We start from the raw sequence: 18,693 nt of genomic DNA, 5'->3' as shown, positions 1-18,693 counted from the left end.
GTCTAAATGACCCCTCACTTGCTCTGGTGCTCTTGGGAGGTGTTGATCTTTGTGGTATTTAAATACTCCGAAATTACCATCTCTTTTAAGGGTCTGAGCAGGTGGTGGAGAGGGTTAAGGCGTACCTGTTATGCCAGTTGCTTTAAGGCTTCTGTGCTGGCTAGGGTTCGAGTCTCCTGGTGGGAAAGTGTTCTAAAGTTGTATATATATATATATATATATATATATATATATATATATATATATATATATATATATATATATATATGTATATATATATATGTATATATATATATATATATATATATATATATATATATATATATATATATATATATATATATATATATATATATATATATATATATATATATATTAGTATATTTTGGTAGCAGTCTTTCCTGTAGACATATATTATTAAATATGACCGAAAAAGTAAGATTAATAATTCTAACACGAATTTTCTCAATCTTTCGTACATTACGCTTCACTGTTGGAGGTAAATCAAAAATCAATTCTCCAAAATTCATTTTTATTTCTAGTCTGACGCGACACGAGCGCGTTTCGTAAAACTTATTACATTTTCAAAGACTTTAGTTCACAAATACACAACTGAATAGAACTTACGTATCTCCGATTTTATATCTACATTTTGAGTGAGGTGGAAGGGGTGATGTGGCATTAACACAAGACAGAACAAAATGTGGTATTAATAGGGTATTAATTTCATCAACACAAGACAGAACAAGGGTATTAATAGGGTATTAATTTCATCAACACAAGACAGAACACGAAACAATGGGTATTGAATAGAAGTGATTGTAGAAAGCCTATTGGTCCATATTTCTTGATGCTTCTATATTAATATAGAAGCATAAATAATAATAGAACGCATTAATAATATTGCATGCAGGAGATTTCAGACAAACATTACCTGTAATTCCTCAATACAAGTCCGTCAACACTGTTGACGAAGCAGCTGAAACGGTTAATTATCGAACAGAAATTTTTAATTCACTCGATCTGCCAGGGATACCATCACACATACGGCAATTGAAAATCTGCGTGCCAGTTATCAGGTTGCAAAATATCAATCAGCTGAATCCTTTCAACGCGACGCACCTTGCAGTAAAAAAATTAATAAGCAACATCGTAGAAGCAACAATCTTGACAGGACCTTTCAAAGGCGAATTTGTCCTTATTCCTCGCATTCCTATGATTCCAACAGATATGCCACTTCAATTTAAGAGATTGTAATTTCCAAATCGATTGGTGTTTGCTATCACCAATGACGCGTACGATTATATTACGTTGTTGGGTATATTAGATACACATTGTTTAGTGAGTTTTCATATTTATTTAGTAGTCTTGATTACAGTAGTCGGTTGGCGAAATTGTCGTAAACGTTCAGACGGAACTTGGAGCAGAGCAGAGAGATGAGTGAGGCCGGAGTCATGGAGCTCTATGTGGGAGAGCGTGGCAGCTCGATTGGGAATTGCGAGTGTCTGAACTCGAAGAGCGAGAGCGTTGTAGCTCAATGCGGTCATAGTCTATTGTCTGCTCTGGTTCGAAGCTGTAGCATCTTGGGTCGATTAGAACTGTACATGCCGAGTGCTACATTGCTGACTGTGGAAATTGTACTGTAAGCTATTTTTCTTATTGCTTGCTTATATGGTGACTACACCTCAGCTCCCTCCAACAAGATGAGAGGAGTATTACTTGTAATTGGGGAAAGGATTGTAGCTTCTGTAATTTATGCTAATTAGTTATGCTATTAAGATAATGAGATAATGGAGCGAGTATAAAATTAACTCACTACAGGATTCCCCTTGCCAGGGAATGGAAGAAAAGCAATATAACAAAAAATACGAGACTACTGTTCCCTGGGTCGCTGTGGAGCATGTAGTGGGGTACCAAAAGATGCAGGCAGTGTGTGGACAAGCTCGATGTAGCAGGAGAGAAGAATGTGCATGATTGTTGCATCCTTGGGTAACTGGTGGAGCATTTAGATCCGGGGAGGATGAGCTCGGGCACCTGGACAATAGGAGGTAATGTAGGCATGTAGTTAGGACAACGAGGGAATCATTGCAAGAGCTGAATTGTCCTGGAGGCGATGAAGAGTCGGAAGCGCAAGCTGTAAGTCCTGAACTGTGGAAAGGGCTTGAGTCTGCAGAATATCAGAATGCAGTGAACGTGTAGATGAATCTGACGAAAGAGCAGCTGTTGTGGGAGTCTCTGTAGAACAAGCAGTGCCCTGACAGCGACGGAGAGTCGGCAGGACAGGCTGTAGATCCTACATGATGTAATCATTGATGAGGCTGTCAGATGAGTAGGTAACGATCGTGGAGCATCAAGCCGTAGCAGATGAAAATGCACAGATAATCGTGATGAAAATCAATGCTGTGTTGAGGGTGATGGCAGCGTTCCATGACAGGTGGCTGCGGTCCACAGCAAGCAGCAGTAGTAGTGAAGGTCCAGTGAGAATCCGTGTTGTAGTGAGTCGTGGCTGGGTATCGTCGAAATTCTCCGGAGTCACCAATGTAACGTACGTTTATGTTACATTGTTGGGTATATTAGATACACTTTGTTTAGTGAGTTTTCATATATATTTAGTAGTCTTGATTACAGTAGTTGGTTGGTGGCATTGTCATAAACGTTCAGACGGAACTTGGAGCAGAGCAGAGAGAGATGAGTGAGGCCGGAGTCGCGGAGCTCTATGTGGGAGAGCGTGGCGGCTCGATTGGGAATGGCGAGTGTCTGAACTCGGGGAGCGAGAGCGTTGTAGCTCGATGCGGTCGTAGTCTGCTCTGTGTCGAAGCTGTAGCGTCTTGGGTCGATTAGAACTGTACACGCCGAGCGCTACATTGTTGACTGTGGAAATTGTACTGTCCGCCATTTCTCATATCGCTTGCTTATATGGTGACTACACCTCAGCTCCCTCCAACAAGATGAGAAGAGTATTACTTGTAATTGCGGAAAGGATTGTTGCTTCTTTAATTAGTGCTAATTAGTTATGATATTAAGATAATGAGATAATGGAGCGAGTATAAGATTAACTCACTACACCATCAACAAAGCTCAAGGTCTATCTTTAGAATTATGCAGTTTATATCTAGACACGGACTGCTTCTCATAGGGACAATTATATGTTGTGTGTTCCAGAGTCGGCAAATCAGACAATCTCTATCTCCACAGACAATGGAACAACAAAAAATATTGAAAACCCACAAGCATTGTGAAATTAAATATATTAGAAACGTGTGCTTTCTCTTTTTTTCCATTTAAGCAGACTGAGCCACAGCAACTCATGGCGGGTACAGCTAGTATAGATATAAAATGGGAGTTGCTCGGGAGTTACACTGGGGAAGTGGCTCGGGGATGTTGCTTGGGAGAGTTGCACGGGGGAGTTGCTCGAGAGAGTTGCTCGGGATAGTTGAATGGGGGGGAGTTGCTCGGGAGAGCTGCACGGGGAGCTCATTCTCTGTGAACCATAAATAGTCCACTAGATTTTGATTATAGTCAAGTAGTGTGTAGAGTTGTTGTGTTGGCGACAGGCAGTGTCGTGACTGGTTCTGTGGTGACTAGAACTATGGTGACTGGTGCTGTGGTGACTTGTAGAGACTCGTAGTGTAGTAGGGTGACTGGCAGTGATGTGGCTGGTGGTATAGTTATAGTGACTGGTAGTATGGTGAGTGGCTCTGAGAGATGTAAAACACCAGCTAGCTTAAATGTGTGGTGGAAAGTGCACATTGCCATATATTATGAAACGAAGTTATACCTTGTCGGGTATCTGGAGACAGCAGATGTCATCAGCTGCAATGAAACATCGCGATGGCCGTCGTGGCGGTATTCATAAGGAATATACAATTAATGTATTGTACATTACAGTAGAAACCCTAAGGAAGCAAATATCTAGTTATAGAGTTTGGTGATAGTGAGAGAGCTTGTGGTCTGAGAGGGTCGGTTTCCTCAACTGTCTCCCCTCCCTGTCCTGGCTCATTGTTGCCATGAGGGGGCTTGGTGGGCGGCTGCCAGAGTGTGATGCTCCATGGGACACTCCTCTGTCCTTTTGTGGCCTTATACTCCTGCTGCTGTCCTCACTAATTTTGCTGGACAACTTTTCGTTTTTCTCTCCCCCCACCCTCTTCTCCTTTCTAATTGTCATTTCCTGCTGACCTTGTGCCTGTTTTGATCATTCTTTTGGCCATCTTTTGTTTTGACGCCCGGGTGTTTGAGGAGGCATCTTCTTGCACCTGTAGAACTGTAGTACCCAATGTCTCGAGCGAGGGGAACCTTTTATTGTCAATCTGCCTTTCGTCACTGAACCCGATTTTGACGGACTGACAGTTCTTAAGGTGGCGTTTTTGGGGCGTATACTCACAACGCACCCCAAGGTGCGTTGTGAGTATACGCCCCGGCAAGATCGGCAACATGTCTCTTGTTGGGTGTCCTGCCTGTAATTGTGGCTCCATGGTGGGTGGAGGGCCCATTCGTGAATGAACGTCTTTCCTCTCGTCTCTGTCGAAATCTGTTCTTATTCATTCTCACGCTCGTGGGGTGGGCGACCAAGCTCACGATTTGGACTGTATTGGAAGACCGGGCTCAGTGGCTCACGCTGCATTGGGCCCCAACCATGCTCCTCCTTTGGCCCTCCTGACTACTCCCCTCAGCTCCCCTCCCTCCTCAGTGGTTGGGTCGAGCTACAAGCCCCCAGTGGTGACCACTTCATCCCCTGGTGCAACTCAGTCTCTCTTTGTGACTACTACGCTTTTTAACCCCTCTCTTTCTCTGGGGGTTCTCAAAGCTGTCCTCGCCACAGCCGCATTCGCACGATCCCTTCCCATACATATGCGTACCACGCCATGTACGGTCCCGCTTCGTGGGCCAAATACATTGATCTCTTCCCTCTCGATTCTTCACCTCCTGACGATTTCTCCCTCCATAGGCACCTTGTTGATTCCGACGATGCCTGTGTTACTTTCAACCTCTCCCGTCTTGGTACAAGTGTCGTTGCTACTCTTTCTCAGGATTCAGCTACCTGCTTGGCCACCTTATCCTGCCTTGGCGAGACCCCTGTTTGGGTCTCCAAGAATGCACGATTGAATGCCAGTGTTGGCACTGTTCTCCTCCCACCCCATATTGCGACCTGTGTTAGGAATCCACAAGCCGGTCACGAAGATATTCGGCATATTCTCGAAGCCCAGGGCCATTCTGTCCTCCAGGTAGACACGTTTACTCGTCCCCCCTCGTGGCCGTCGCCGTCTGCCCCTTCGGGTTGAGAAGATTACCTTTGATGGTTGGCCCCTTCTGCCCTCTGTCATTCTTTCTTGTGTCAGGTGCTCCGTCCAGGAGTACATTCCCCTCTCCTCGATTCTATAATAAGTGCTGGAGGTTTGGGCATGGTGCCCTTCAATGCTCCGGTACTGACTGTCTCTGTCCCATGTGTGGGGGAGAAGGTCACTCTAAGTCGGAGTACACTTCTCCCTAGGCTCGCGCCTCAATTGCGGTGAGGCCCACCCTACCTTCTCCCATGCGTGTATACATTACAAGCTTCAGGCAGCCGTCCTCAACTTGAAGCACTGGGAACGTTTGTCTTTTCCTGAGGCGAGGCGCCAAGTTCGCCGTCTCCCAGCTTACAGTAATATCTCTTATGCTCGTGTGTTGTGCACTTCCTCTCCTTGTCCTTTCCACCTTCCTCAGTCTCAACAGTTTCCAGGCCTTAGACTCAAACACGCCCACCGCCGCCTCCTCTGTTCCTTTGAATTCTGTCCCGATGGGTAACCCTCATGGTTATCTGTCTGGGGTTTCCTAGTCTGTCATGTCTCCTGTGTCTTTTTCCTCGTCTCCCTCCAATCCTCCTTCCCATCCTTCTCCTCCGTCTGTTGGCTTTCCATGCCGCCTGTCAGTGCGGGCTAATGTCCATCGTTCTCCCAATGACCATCGTGTTTGCTCTCGTTCTGCTCTTCTGTTGGTATGGTTGAATCTGTTGCCCAGTACATTGTTGCAGGGACGCCTGTCTCTTTGAGTCTGAAGGTTAAGCCTGGCTCCTCTCCTTCCTCCTCCCCGGCTGGGGTAAGAAGGCTTCGCTTTCTTCCTCGCCCCTACCTCTGACTCTCTCGCTCCATCCCCTTCCGTTTCGGTGGTTGCGCCCCCTGTTCCTGCTATGGAGGTTTCTTTGGCTCCAGCTTCTCTCGCGGTTGCTGCCCTTGCTGAGGTGCACTCCCTAGTTTCTGCCCCTCCTGCTGCTGTCCTTGATCCTTGGTTGTCCCCCCTCCCCCCTCCTCCTACTCCTTCTCCGGACCCTGCTCGTCCGCCCCTGATCGGTCCTCCAGCTACCTTCCCTCCTTCTTTACTCAGATTACCTATGCCCCCTAACCCTGACTTCGCCGACCTTTGTTTCTTTGTTGTTCTCTGTTGCTGTCCTTTCTCTTCATGTTGATGACCATTCTTCAGTGGAACATTCGTGGATATTACACCAATTTCCTTGAATTCCAACTTCTGATTTCACAGTTTTCGCCCCTTTGTATCTGTCTCCAGGAGCCGATGCTTGGTGCTCATACTGGTGGCTTCCGTGGCTATTCCTTTCTCTCCCCTCTTCCCCGCTTTTGCTGGGGCTCCTAGCTCTTCTGTCTTCTGGTCTCTTGATTCTCTCTGATGTTCCCTTCGTCCCCTTACTTTTTCCGTCCCCTCTCCAATGTTCTGCTGCCCGTATCTTTGTGAGGAAATGGTACACGGTTTGTTACATTTATCTCCCCCCGAGTGTCCCACTTTCTCTTCCGAATCTTAAACACCTACTTGACTCCTTGCCGGAGCCTGTGCTCCTTCTGGGTGATTTCAATTGTTGACATACCCTTTGGGGTGATGTTCTGACAAACACCCGGGGTCGCCTTCTTGAACCGTTCATCCTTTCTTCTTCCCTGTCTCTTCTGAATTCTGGTGAGCCCACTCATTTGGTCTCAGACTCGCAAGCCTTTCCATGTACTGTGGTATTGCCACAGTACATGGCAATACATAAAGTATGTTATATACAGTAATGCATAGAATTCAATAATAGATACATATAATCATATTTCATGAAACATAATATTAGGCTATTCTGCCTTATTTTATGCTACCGTATGATCACATCATACACCAACCATACTTGGTGTATGTGAGGTCATAACATGGGTGACTGAACTCTGGCGATTGCTCTCATCCATATTTTTGTTGGAAGTTAGAATCTCACATCTGGCACTTAACGTGGTAGCTTTTGTTCAGCACTTCTGGCTCAACTGAAATATGCTCTCACAACTGGCACCCAACATCGGACCTGTGGGAAATTTTCGGTTCCATAAATATACTTCCAGTGAAATGTGAAATGTACTCTCACAGTGGCAGTGAAGTGATTTGCACTATGCTGACTAGTAATGTGGTGACTGGCATTGACGTGTCTGAAAGTATGGTGACTGGTAATGTGGCAACTGTGAAGTATGATGAGTGGTAGTTTATAGCGACTTGTAGTGTAGAGACTGGTAGCGTGTTAGCTAGTAGTGAAGTAACTACAAGTGCAGCGAGTTTTTGTGTACTCACGTAGTTGTGCTTGCGAGGGTTGAGCTTCGGCCCTTTTGTCTCGCCTCTTAACTATCAATCAACTGGTGTACAGATTCTTGAGCCTATTGGACTTTATCACATCTACATTTGAAACTGTGTTTGGAGTCTGCCTCCTCAACATCACTTCCTAATGCATTCAACCTGTTAACTACTCTGACACTGAAAAGATGCTTCCTAAAGTCTCTGTGAATCATTTGGGTTCTAAGTTTCCAGCTGTGTTTCCTTGTTCGTGTTCCACCCATGCTAAACTGTTTATCTTTATTTACCATGTCAATTCCTCTGAGAAGTGTATAGGTAGTGATCATGTCACCCCTATCTCTTCTGTCTTCCAGTGTCGTGAAGTTTAGTTCCACTAATCTTTCCTCGTAGCTTATACCTCTCAGCTCAGGGAGTAGCACCAGACCTGTCCCCTGAAACCCACATCAAAGGGATAATATCAACAGCATATGCAAGGCTGGCAAACATAAGAACTACCTTCAGAAGCTTGTGTAAGATATCATTCAGAACTTTGTATTCCTTATATGTCCAAACAATACTGGAGTATGCGGCTCCAGCATGGAGTCCACATCCAGTCAAACACAAAACGAAGTTAGAAAAGGTTCAGAGGTATGCCAACAGGCTACTCTCTGAGAATTGTATAGGTAGTGATCATGTCTCCCCTATCTCTTCTGTCTTCCAGTGTTAGTGAAGGTTTAGTTCCACTAATCTTTCCTCGTAGCTTATACCTCTCAGCTCAGGGAGTAGCCTGTTGGCATACCTCTGAACCTTTTCTAACTTCGTTTTGTGTTTGACTGGAAGTGGACTCCACGCTGGAGCCGCATACTCCAGTAATTGTTTGGACATATGAGGAATACAAGGTTCTGAATGATACCTTACACAAGTTTCTGAAGGTAGTTCTTATGTTTGCCAGCCTTGCATATACTGTTGATATTATCCCTTTGATGTGGGTTTCAGGGGACAGTTCTGGTGTGATATCAACCCCCAGTTTTTCACTCTTCTGAACTCCTGAAGGATTTCCTCTCCCAGTTGGCACTTATGTTTGGCCTTCTGCTTCCTACGCCTGTTTTATTCACTGTGAACTTGCTCGAGTTAAACTCTAGTAATCCTTTATTGGACGATTCCTTCAGGCTGTCCAAGTCATCCTGTAGCCTCTTGGTGTTTTCCTCTTAATCATTCTTATAATTTTGCCATCATCAGCAAACATTGAGAGGAATGAGTGTTTAGATTGCTCTGAACGCGTCATGATTTAGGTTTTTAAACGACGTTCTAATGTTGGCCAGCGTCCCATATTCTGCCGACGTCACCCTGCCAATGTGTGCCTCTGGTGTTAGGGATGGAATTATATCCAATCCAAAATCTCTTTCTCAGATTCCGGCAGTTGTCTTCCATTAATGGTATATGCACCTTCTGGTCTTCTTTGTCCCTTCCCCACCTTCATTACCTAACACTCCAATAACCATTTGCTTCTCCACTCTTCGAGTTTGTTAAGGTCATTCTGTAACATTCTGCAGTCCTCCTCTGTTTTTACATTCCTCTTTATTCTGGCATCGCCCACAAACATTGACATGTACGAACTCACTCCTTCGAGTAAATCATTAACATAAATTATGAACAGTAGTGGTTCCCAGGACTGATCCTGGTGGGACGGATCTTATTGCATTCCTCCACTGGATACCTCGTCTCTTACTGTGAGTGTTTGTCCTATGCCTTTCAGCTATTCCCTTACAAAGTTTAATATCGTTGTCCAACTTGCTTCTCTATCATGTACACTAGCCTTTCATGAAGAACAGTATCATGCCTTTTGACAATCTTTGAAAATTATATCTATCCAACCTTCTTTTTCTTGTCGTATTCTAGTGACCTTGTCATAAAACTCGATCAAGTTTGCCAGACATGACTTTTTCATTTCTAAAATCCATGATGCCGTTCTGTTGCTAAAGTTTGTCTTATTCTAGATGTTTCACTTTTCTCCACATGATTACTCTCTCTAGCACTTTACAAGGAATATTTGTCAGTGACACTGGTCTGTAATTGAGTGGCTCTTTTCTGTCCGTTTTCTTGAAAACTGGGACTACATTTGCCTTTTTCCATAATTCTGGAAGAATTATTGTTTCGAGTGTTTTATTAAAAACCTTAGTGAGTGACATATCACCTGTGCAGCCTCCTTCAGTAGCCATGGTGATATGTTAAGTTTGGCCCAATTGATTTTGTTGTATCTAGTTCATTCAAGTGTTTTTTAACCTCTTTGACTATGATTCCTCTGTCATCCAGTGCTTCCTCTAGCCTTTCATCGCTCAGCTCTGGTCTCCACATTAGTTCCATTGGTAAGACCTCTTGAAATATTTTGTTTAGTTCCTCACACACCTCCTTGTTATTTTCCATAAGATTTCCCCTTACCTCTTTAGCTTTATCACCTGGTCTCATGGAGAGTGCTAATCTCCATTGCCTAATTACATGTATAAATACCCACCTAGCTACTGTTCATATGGTTAAACCAGGGCGTATATGTTGCATTGAAATAAATATATAAACTGTTTTTTCTCCCTATATGGCAATACAAGAGCTTCATTTGGTTCTTAACTTTTGTTGCTATGTCATTTTCAAATTGTGTCTCGGCTTCCCTCCTTACTTTAGTGTAATCATGTCTGGCTCTCTTAAGTGCGTCTCTATTTTTCTCTGATCTTAGTTCTCTGTACTTTTTCCATGCTTTTTTGGTCCTCTCTGCTTCTCTGTACTGCCTATCGAACCAGGGGTTTACTTTGCCTTTTCATCTACCTTCTTCTTGAGTGGGATGTACAGCTCCGTTGCATCTGCATATTTTTTAGTAATAATTTTCATCATTTCATTTGTCTTCTCTTTCAGTTCTCTCCCCTGCTGGATTTCACACAAAAAATCCCTCATCTTACTGCAGTCTCCACGTCTGTAGTTTCTCGCATTCCTTAGCGTGTTTGTTGGTCTATTTAGTTCCTTTAGCACCATTATGTACTGAAGCACGCTATCACAGTAGTCACTAGCCCCTCGGGGTATCTCAAACTCTATCTTCTCCACACATGCCTCATTTTGGGTAAACACCTAGTCTAGACGAGACTACCTTTACTCCTGTTGGTTCTGTAATATGTTGTTTCATGAAGTGCTTATCTGCTGAATCTACCAATTTTGCTATCTATGCCTCATCACCTCTTTTTTTTTTTTTTACTTAACTCACTCTATTTTTCTGTGATTGAAATTATTAGCAGTCTGGCTCTCGCTTACCTTGACACTTCAAAACCCCCGAAGGTCTCATTACATTTATTATATTATTCCTAGGCCACTGTTGTTTAGTGGGCAATTGTAAATCACGGCTACTGCTATGTTTATAACCCCAAATGTTACTATTCTAGTACGTACTCTTGCTGATCAGATTCCTCTGACACTTACACTTCCTCAAAGTTCCAGAGTAGTTTTAGCAGTAGGACTACACTACCTACTCCCCTTCTTCACCCAATCTTTGCTTATTACTTGATATCCATGACAGAAGATTTCATTCCCTATAACACTCGTTAGTTTCGTTTTTGTTATTACAACAATATATGTGATAGCTCTTCAATCGCTCTTTCTTGCAACTCTACCCGTTTATTTGTTATTTTATCTGCATTTGTGTATACGACCTTAATACTTCTCATCTCCTACTGGGCTGTTGTGGTCTCTCCCAATGTGGACTCTTTCTAGTTCCATGGCCAATTCTGATAGGAGAGGGGATGTTTGGTGTGTAGTATAGAGGGTTATATTGTTGGTCGTGTGTGTGTGTAGATTGATATATTGCTGGTCGAGTGTGGTGTAGATAGTTACATTGGTGGTCGTGCAAAATGTAGTTGGTATATAATGATAAATGTTGTGTGTAGTGTCGATGGTTACATTGTTGGTAGTGAGAAGTGCAGATGGTTTACAGCGATGAAGGTTGTGTGTACTGCAGACAGTTAAATTCTTGGTCGTCTGGAGTATAGATGGTTATAGTGATGAAGGTCAAAGGTAGAGTAGATGGTTACTATGATGAAGGTCGTGTGTTGAGTAGAAGTTACAATAATGGCCGCGTGTAGTGTAGATGGTTACAATGATAGTCCTGTGTAGTGTGAATGGTTACAATGATGACTGTGTAGTTCAGATGGTTATAATGATAACAGTGTGTAGTGTAGATAGTTACAATGATTGCCGTATGTAGTATACAAGGTTACAATATTTGCCGTGTGTATTATGGATGGTTACAATGATAGCCAAATGTAGTGTTGATCGTTACAATGATAGCCATGTAGTGTTGATGGTTACAATGATAGCCATGTGTAGTGTTGATGGTTACAATGATAGCAATGTGTAGTGTTGATGGTTACAATGATAACAATGTGTAGTGTTGATGGTTACAATGATGGCCATGTGTAGTGTTGATGTTTACAATGATGGCCTTGTGTAGTGTTGATGTTTACAATGATGGCCATGTGTAGTGTTGATGTTTACAATGATGGCCATGTGTAGTGCTGATGTTTACAATGATAGCCGTGTAAGGTATTGGTTACAAGGATTGCCGTGTGTAATGTGGATGGTTACAATGATGGCCGTGTGTAGTGCAATTACAATGATGGCCGTGTAAGGTGTTGATGGTTACTATGATTACCGTGTGTAGTATTGATGGTTTCAATGATTGTGGTGCGTAGTGTTGATGGTTACAATGACTGCCGTATGTAGTGTGGATGGTTACAATGATGGCCGCGTGTAGTGTGGATGGTTACAATGATGTCCGTGTGTAGTGTTTATAGTTACAAAGATTGTCGTGTGTAGTGTAGATGGTTACAATGATTACCGTGTGTAGTGTAAATGGTTACAATGATGACCGTGTGTAGTGTAGATGGTTACAATGATTACCGTGTGTAGTGTGGACGCTTACAATGATTGTCTTGTGTAGTATAGATGGTTACAATGGTGAACGTCGTGTGTAGTGTAGAAGGGGCCTCCGTCTACACCCGAACCACACCAGGTGTTCAAATCAGAGCTTTCTATATCATTACAGAGGCGGTGACGGAGTGCGGCCCCGAAGAGTTCTTGTGTGCGAGTGGGCGTCAGTGTATCCCCATGGCGGACAACTGTATAGTGCCCACTGACCGCCACCACGGGTGTGCTGATGGCTCCCACCTGCACCACTGTAGTAAGTACCGTGTACATCATGGGTGTGTTGATGGCTCCCACCTGCACCACTGTAGTAAGTACCGTGTACATCATGGGTGTGTTGATGGCTTCCACCTGCTCCACTGTTGTTAGTACCAAGTACGTCACGGGTGTGCTGATGGCTCCCACCTGCACCACTGTAGTAAGTACCGTGTACGTCACGGGTGTGTTGATGGCTCCCACCAGCTCCACTGTAGTAAGTACCGTGTACATCATGGGTGTGTTGATGGCTCCCACCTGCACCACTGTAGTAAGTACCGTGTACATCATGGGTGTGTTGATGGCTCCCACCTGCACCACTGTAGTAAGTACCGTGTACATCATGGGTGTGTTGATGGCTCCCACCTGCACCACTGTAGTAAGTACCGTGTACGTCACGGGTGTGTTGATGGCTCCCACCAGCTCCACTGTAGCAAGTACCGTGTACGTCATGGGTGTGTTGATAGCTCCCACCTGCTCCGCTGAAGTAAATACCAGAGCACGTAGTGTAGGGGAGGGAGTGGCAGAGCCAGAGCACGTAGTGCAGAGAAGGGAGGAAGCAGCTCTCAAGGACAGGAGTACACATGGACCCTAGCTACCACTGACGGCCCCTCTCTCCCTGTCCGGCCCGTTGCTGCCGTGAGGGGGCTTGGTGGGCAGCTACCGGAGTGTGATGCTCCATGAGACAGTCCTCTGTCCTTTTGTGGCCTTCTGGTCCTGCTGCTGTCCTCTCGAATTCTGCTGGTGAATTTTCCTTTTCCTTATGTTTTTGTTTCGTTTTCACCCCCCCCCCATCTTCTCCTTTCTAATTGTCATTTCCCACCGACCTTTTGCATGTTTTGATTATTCTTTCGGCATTCTATTTATTTTGACGCCCGGGTGTTTGAGGAGGCATACTCTTGCACCCATAGGACTGTCGTACTTGATGTCGCGAGCGAGGAGACACTTTTATTGTCAATCCTCCTTTCGTCACTGAATCCGATCTCGACGGATTGACGGTTCTTAAAATGGCATTTGTGGGGCGTATACTCATGTTGCACACCTAGTGGGCCCTGGCAAGATCAGCAACATGTCTCTTGTTGGGTGTCCTATCCTCTAATTGTGGCTCCGTGGTGGGTGTGGGGGCACATTCGTGAATTAAAGTTTTTCCTCTCGTTTTTATGTCACATTCTGTTTCTCCTGTACCTTCTCAGGCTCTTAGGGTGGGCGACCATGACCCCAAGTCGGACTGAGTTGGAAGATCGAGCTCTGTAGCCCCCGCTGCATTGGGCCTCGACCTTGCTCCTCCTTTGACCCTCCTAACTAATCCCCTTGGCTCACCTCTCACCTCTGTGCTTGGGTCGTACCACAAACCCCCAGTGGTGACCACCTCGTCCCCTGTCACATTGTGACTACTGTGCATTTTAACCCCTCTCTATATGGGGGCTCTAAACGACGCCCATACTACAGCCGCACTCGCTCGATCCCTTCCCATACTAATGCGTACCAAGCCTTGTTTGGTCCCGCTTTGTGGGCCAAGTACTTTGATCATCTTCGTCTGGATTCTACACCTCCTGATGATTTCTCCCTCCATAGGCACCTTGTTGATTCAGTAGATGCCTTTGTTACTTTCAACCCCCACCCATCTCAGTACACGTCTCGTTGCTGCTGCTTCTCAGGATACAGCCACCTGCTTGGCCGGCATATCCTGCCATGGCGAGACCCATCTTAGGGTCTCCAAGAATGCTCAGTTGAATGCCAGTCTTGGCACTGTTCACCCCCCACCCCATGTTGCAACTGGTATTAGGAATCTACAGGGCTGCCACGAAGATATTCGGCATATCCTCGAAGCCCAGGGCCTTTCTGTCCTCCAGGTAGACTCGTTTACTCGTCCCCCACGTGGTCGTCGCTTTCAACCCCTTCGGATTGTGAAGATTACCTTTGATGGTAGGACCCTTCCGCCCTCTGTCATTCTTGCTGGTGCCAGGTGCTCCGTCTAGGAGTACATTCCCTCTCCTAGGCTCTATAATAAGTGCTGGAGGTTTGGGCATGGTGCCCTCTTGTGCTCCAGTACTGTCTCTCTCTGTCCCTTGTGTGGGGACAAAGGTCACTCTAAGTCAGAGTGCACTTCTCCCCGAGCTCCCTGCTTCAATTGAGGTGAGGCCGACCCTACCTTCTCAAGCGTGTGTGTACATTACAAACTAGAGGACCGTCTTTATACAGTCCTCACCTTGAAGCACTAGGAACGTTTGTCTTTTCCTAAGGCGAGGCGCCAAGTTCGCTATCTTCCCCCTTTTGCTGGTGTCTCTTATGCTCATGTGTTGTGATCTTCCTCTCCTCGTCCTTTCCACCTTCCTCAGTTTCACAACCGTTTCCAGGCCTTAGACCCAGACACGCTCACCGCCTCTTCCTCTGTACCTCTACATTCTGTCCTGAAGGGTCCCCCTCATGGTTCTCTGTCTGGGGTTCCCCTTCTTTCTACCCCGTCAGCCTTGTCTCCTGTATCTTCTTCCTCGTTTCCCTCCAATCCTCCTTCCCATCCTTTTCCTCAGTGTCTTAGCTCTCCACGCCGCCTGTCTGTGCAGACTGATTTCCATCACTCTCCCAGCGGACATCGTGACGTTTGCTTTCGTTCTTCTTCTCCTGTTTAGATGCTTGAATCAATGCCCAGGACACTGTTGCTGGGACGCCCGTCTCTTCGAGTCAGAAGCGAAAATCTGGCTCATCTGCTTCCTCCTCCCCGGCGGGTAAGAAGGCTTTGCTTTCTTCCTCGCCCCCTACCTCTGACTCGCGCTCCATCTCCTCCCGTTTTGGTGGGTGCACCCCCCTGTTCCTGCTATGGAGGTTTCTTTGGCCCCCCGCTTCCCTCTCGGTTGCTGACCTTGCCCCTCCTGTTCCTGTCCTTGACCCTCGGTTTTCCCCTCCTTCTCCTCCTCTTCCGCCTCCTCCGGACCCTGCTCGTCTGCCTCTGGTCGGTCCTCTCGCTCCCTTCGCTCCATCCTTACTAAGTTTATCCATGCCTCTTAACCCTGACTTTGCTGATCCTGATCCTATGCTTCTTTAACGTGCTGTGTACCTTTTTCACCTTTGTTTCTCAATGTCTCTGTTGCTGTCCTTTCTCTTCTTGTCGATGTCAATTCTTCAGTGGAATATTCGCGTATATCACGCCAATTTTCATGAATTCCCATTTCTGATTACACAGTTTCACCTCTTTGTGTTTGTCTCGAAGAGCCGATGCTTGGTGCTCGTCCTGGTCGCTTCCATGGCTATTCCTTTCTCTCCCCACCCCCCCACCCCCACCTCCCACGGCTTTTGCTGGGGCCCGTTTCAATTTAGCTCTCTTGATTCGTTCTGATGTTCCCTTCGTCCCCCTACTTTTTCCGTCGCCTCTCCAATGTTCTGCTTCACATGTCATTGTGTGTAAATGGTACACGGTTTGTTCCATTTATCCCCCCCCCCCCCAAATGTCCCACTTTCTCTTCCCAATCTTAAACACCTACTGGACTCCTTGCCAGAGCCTGTGCTCCTGCTGGGTGATTTCAGTTGTCGGCATACCCTCTGGGGTGATGTTCTGACAAACACCCAGGGTTGCCTTCTCAAACCGTTCGTCCTCTCTTCTTCCCTGTCTCTTCTGAATTCTAGTGAGCCCACTCATTTGGACTCTCGGACTCGCACCCTTTCCTGTCTTGATCTTTCTTCTGTTCATCGTCTCTTTATTTGGATTTTATGTGGTGAGTTCTTGATGACCTCCATGGCAGTGACCATTTCCCCATCCTTGTTACATTTTTCTCTTTTCACCTCTCCTTTCCTAGATGGATGTTTGCTAATTCAGACTGGAACCTATTTACCCTTCGTGCTGCTCTCTCTGACCTCTCCGTTCTGCCTCTCCCTCGCGCCCTCCTCCTTTTTCATGACACCATCTTCGACGCTGCCCTCCACTGTATTCCTCGCTCTTCCTCTCGGGGACCACGGAAGTGCGTTCCCTTGTGGAATGTGGACGGTGCTCAGACGATGCTCGGGCAGTCCGTTGTAAGCGTTTAGCCTTGAAAAGACACCGCCGCCGGCAGACGGCTGATTCTTTTCTTTTGTTTCGGAAGGCGAGTGCAGTGGCCTGTAGGGCCATCCGTATAGTTAAGCATGAGTGTTGGAAGTCTTATGTTTCCACCATTACGTCCGAAACACCTCTGCCATAGATCTGGAAGCGTGTCTGCAAGATAGCAGGTAAGTTCGTTCCCGATGTCTCGCTGGTCCTTCACCTCCGTGGTACTCTTGTGGCGGACCCGTTGCAGGTCGCGACCGAACTCGGTTCCCACTTTTCTTCTCTTAGCTCTGGTTTTCATCTTCCCCAATCTTCCCTCCTTCTTAAACCAGTCCTTGAATGTCATCCTTTAGATTTCTGCACTCATCTCAGCCTTCCTTATAACGATCTCTTCTCTCTCTCTGAACTTCAGTCTGCCCTGGCCCTCTGCGGTTCTACAGAAGCGGGCTCTGATGGCATTCATTATGAGATGCTTTGCCATCTCCCTCCGTGCACGTCTCAGTATTTACTGTGTCAATATAATCAGGTCTGGGAGTCGTCGTCAGTCCCTGAGGATTGGCTCGATGCCGTTGTTCACCGTGTTCATAAACCAGGGTCTCATGGGACATCCCCTAAGGACTTCCGCCCTATTGCCCTTACGTGTTGTTTCTGCAAACTCTCTGAACGTATGGTAACGTTCGTCTGATGTGGTTCTTAGAAAACTATCAACACCTCTTCCCTTTTTAATTTGGTTTTCGTCAGTGCCGCAGATCAACAGATGTCCTGGTGAACTTCGAGGTCTCTATTTGTACTGGTTTTGCTGTGAAGACCTCCGTTGCTGTCTTTTTGACCTGGAATAGGCTTACAACACCACTTGGCGATATCATATTCCGTCCCAACTTTATTCTTTTGGTCTTCGTGGTAATCTCCCTCTCTTTATCCAGAGCTTCCTCTCTGGTCATTCCTTTCGAGTGAGACTTGGTATCTCTCTCTCTGCCTCTTTTCAGCAATACGAGGGTATGCCCAAGGTAGTGTTCTGAGCACTACTCTTTTTCTAGTTGCCCTCAATGATCTTCTTTCCTTTCTTCCTTCTGACGTCTTTTCTGCTCTCTATGTCGCACTCTTACCCTTTGCTGTCGAGGTGATGATTCGGCTCTCATTAAACGCCGGCTTCAACTTGCGATTGATGCCGTGTCGTTTTGGGCCACCGATCATGTTCTCTTCAGGTTCTCTACGTCTAAGAATTGTGCTATGACTGTTACTCGGAAGTGTGTCGCTCTTCGTCTCTCTTTGTCGCTTTATGGTCACCAGCTTGTGAACAAGGATTCCGCTAAGGTTTGAGGTTAATCTTTGACACTCGCTTGTCTTGGTAGCCACATATCTCTTACCTCCAAGTTGAATGTTCTAAGGCCCTTACCTTCCTTCAGGTATTGTTCCATACTTCTTGGGGGGCGAATAGGCACACTCTCCTCGCTTTACATTCCTCTCTTTTCCTGTCTAAACTCGATTATGGTTGCCCTGCTTACTCCTCTAATTCTCCTTCTACTCTTCGCCGTCTTGATGCTTGGATTGCGCCTCAGCTCTGGTGCCTTTCGTTATAATACCGCCCTCAGCTAGTATGTTGACACTGGCTTCCTATCTCTCCAGAGCCGCCGTGATCGCTACTGTCTTCGCTATCTTGCAGGGTCCTTGCAACATCCTTCCTCTCGCCTCTGTCGTGCTTTAACTATTCCACTTCTGTGGTTCCTGTTCCTCTTCACCACCTCCCTCTTTCTGTCCGGTTGTCTTGCTCACAGGATTCCTCGTATTGTTCCTTCCTTGCCCCCGTGGAGAGTTCCCCTTCCAAAGTTTTGTATATCTATGACTCGCATCACTAAAGGTTTTACCCCTCCTGTTCTAAAATGCCTTATCCTTGAACACTTTTCTCCGCA

At 45.9% G+C, this 18,693-nt stretch overlaps 1 protein-coding gene across 1 annotated transcript in view; it reads left to right on the top strand.

Annotated features, from left to right (window-relative positions):
• The window catches only part of LOC123759743 (G-protein coupled receptor GRL101), a 785,517-nt gene that overhangs the window by 350,186 nt on the left and 416,638 nt on the right, over nt 1-18,693 (top strand). Inside the window, exons 13-14 of the mRNA XM_069319377.1 lie at nt 8,187-8,199; nt 12,646-12,766. Coding sequence (XP_069175478.1) covers nt 8,187-8,199; nt 12,646-12,766 — 134 coding nt within the window. The remainder of the gene's footprint in view (nt 1-8,186; nt 8,200-12,645; nt 12,767-18,693) is intronic.

The sequence above is a fragment of the Procambarus clarkii genome, chromosome 8, assembly GCF_040958095.1.
Source record: "Procambarus clarkii isolate CNS0578487 chromosome 8, FALCON_Pclarkii_2.0, whole genome shotgun sequence".
Taxonomy (NCBI): domain Eukaryota; kingdom Metazoa; phylum Arthropoda; class Malacostraca; order Decapoda; family Cambaridae; genus Procambarus; species Procambarus clarkii.
Note: the sequence above shows the minus strand (reverse complement) of the source record. Positions and strands in the feature narration are given on the sequence as shown.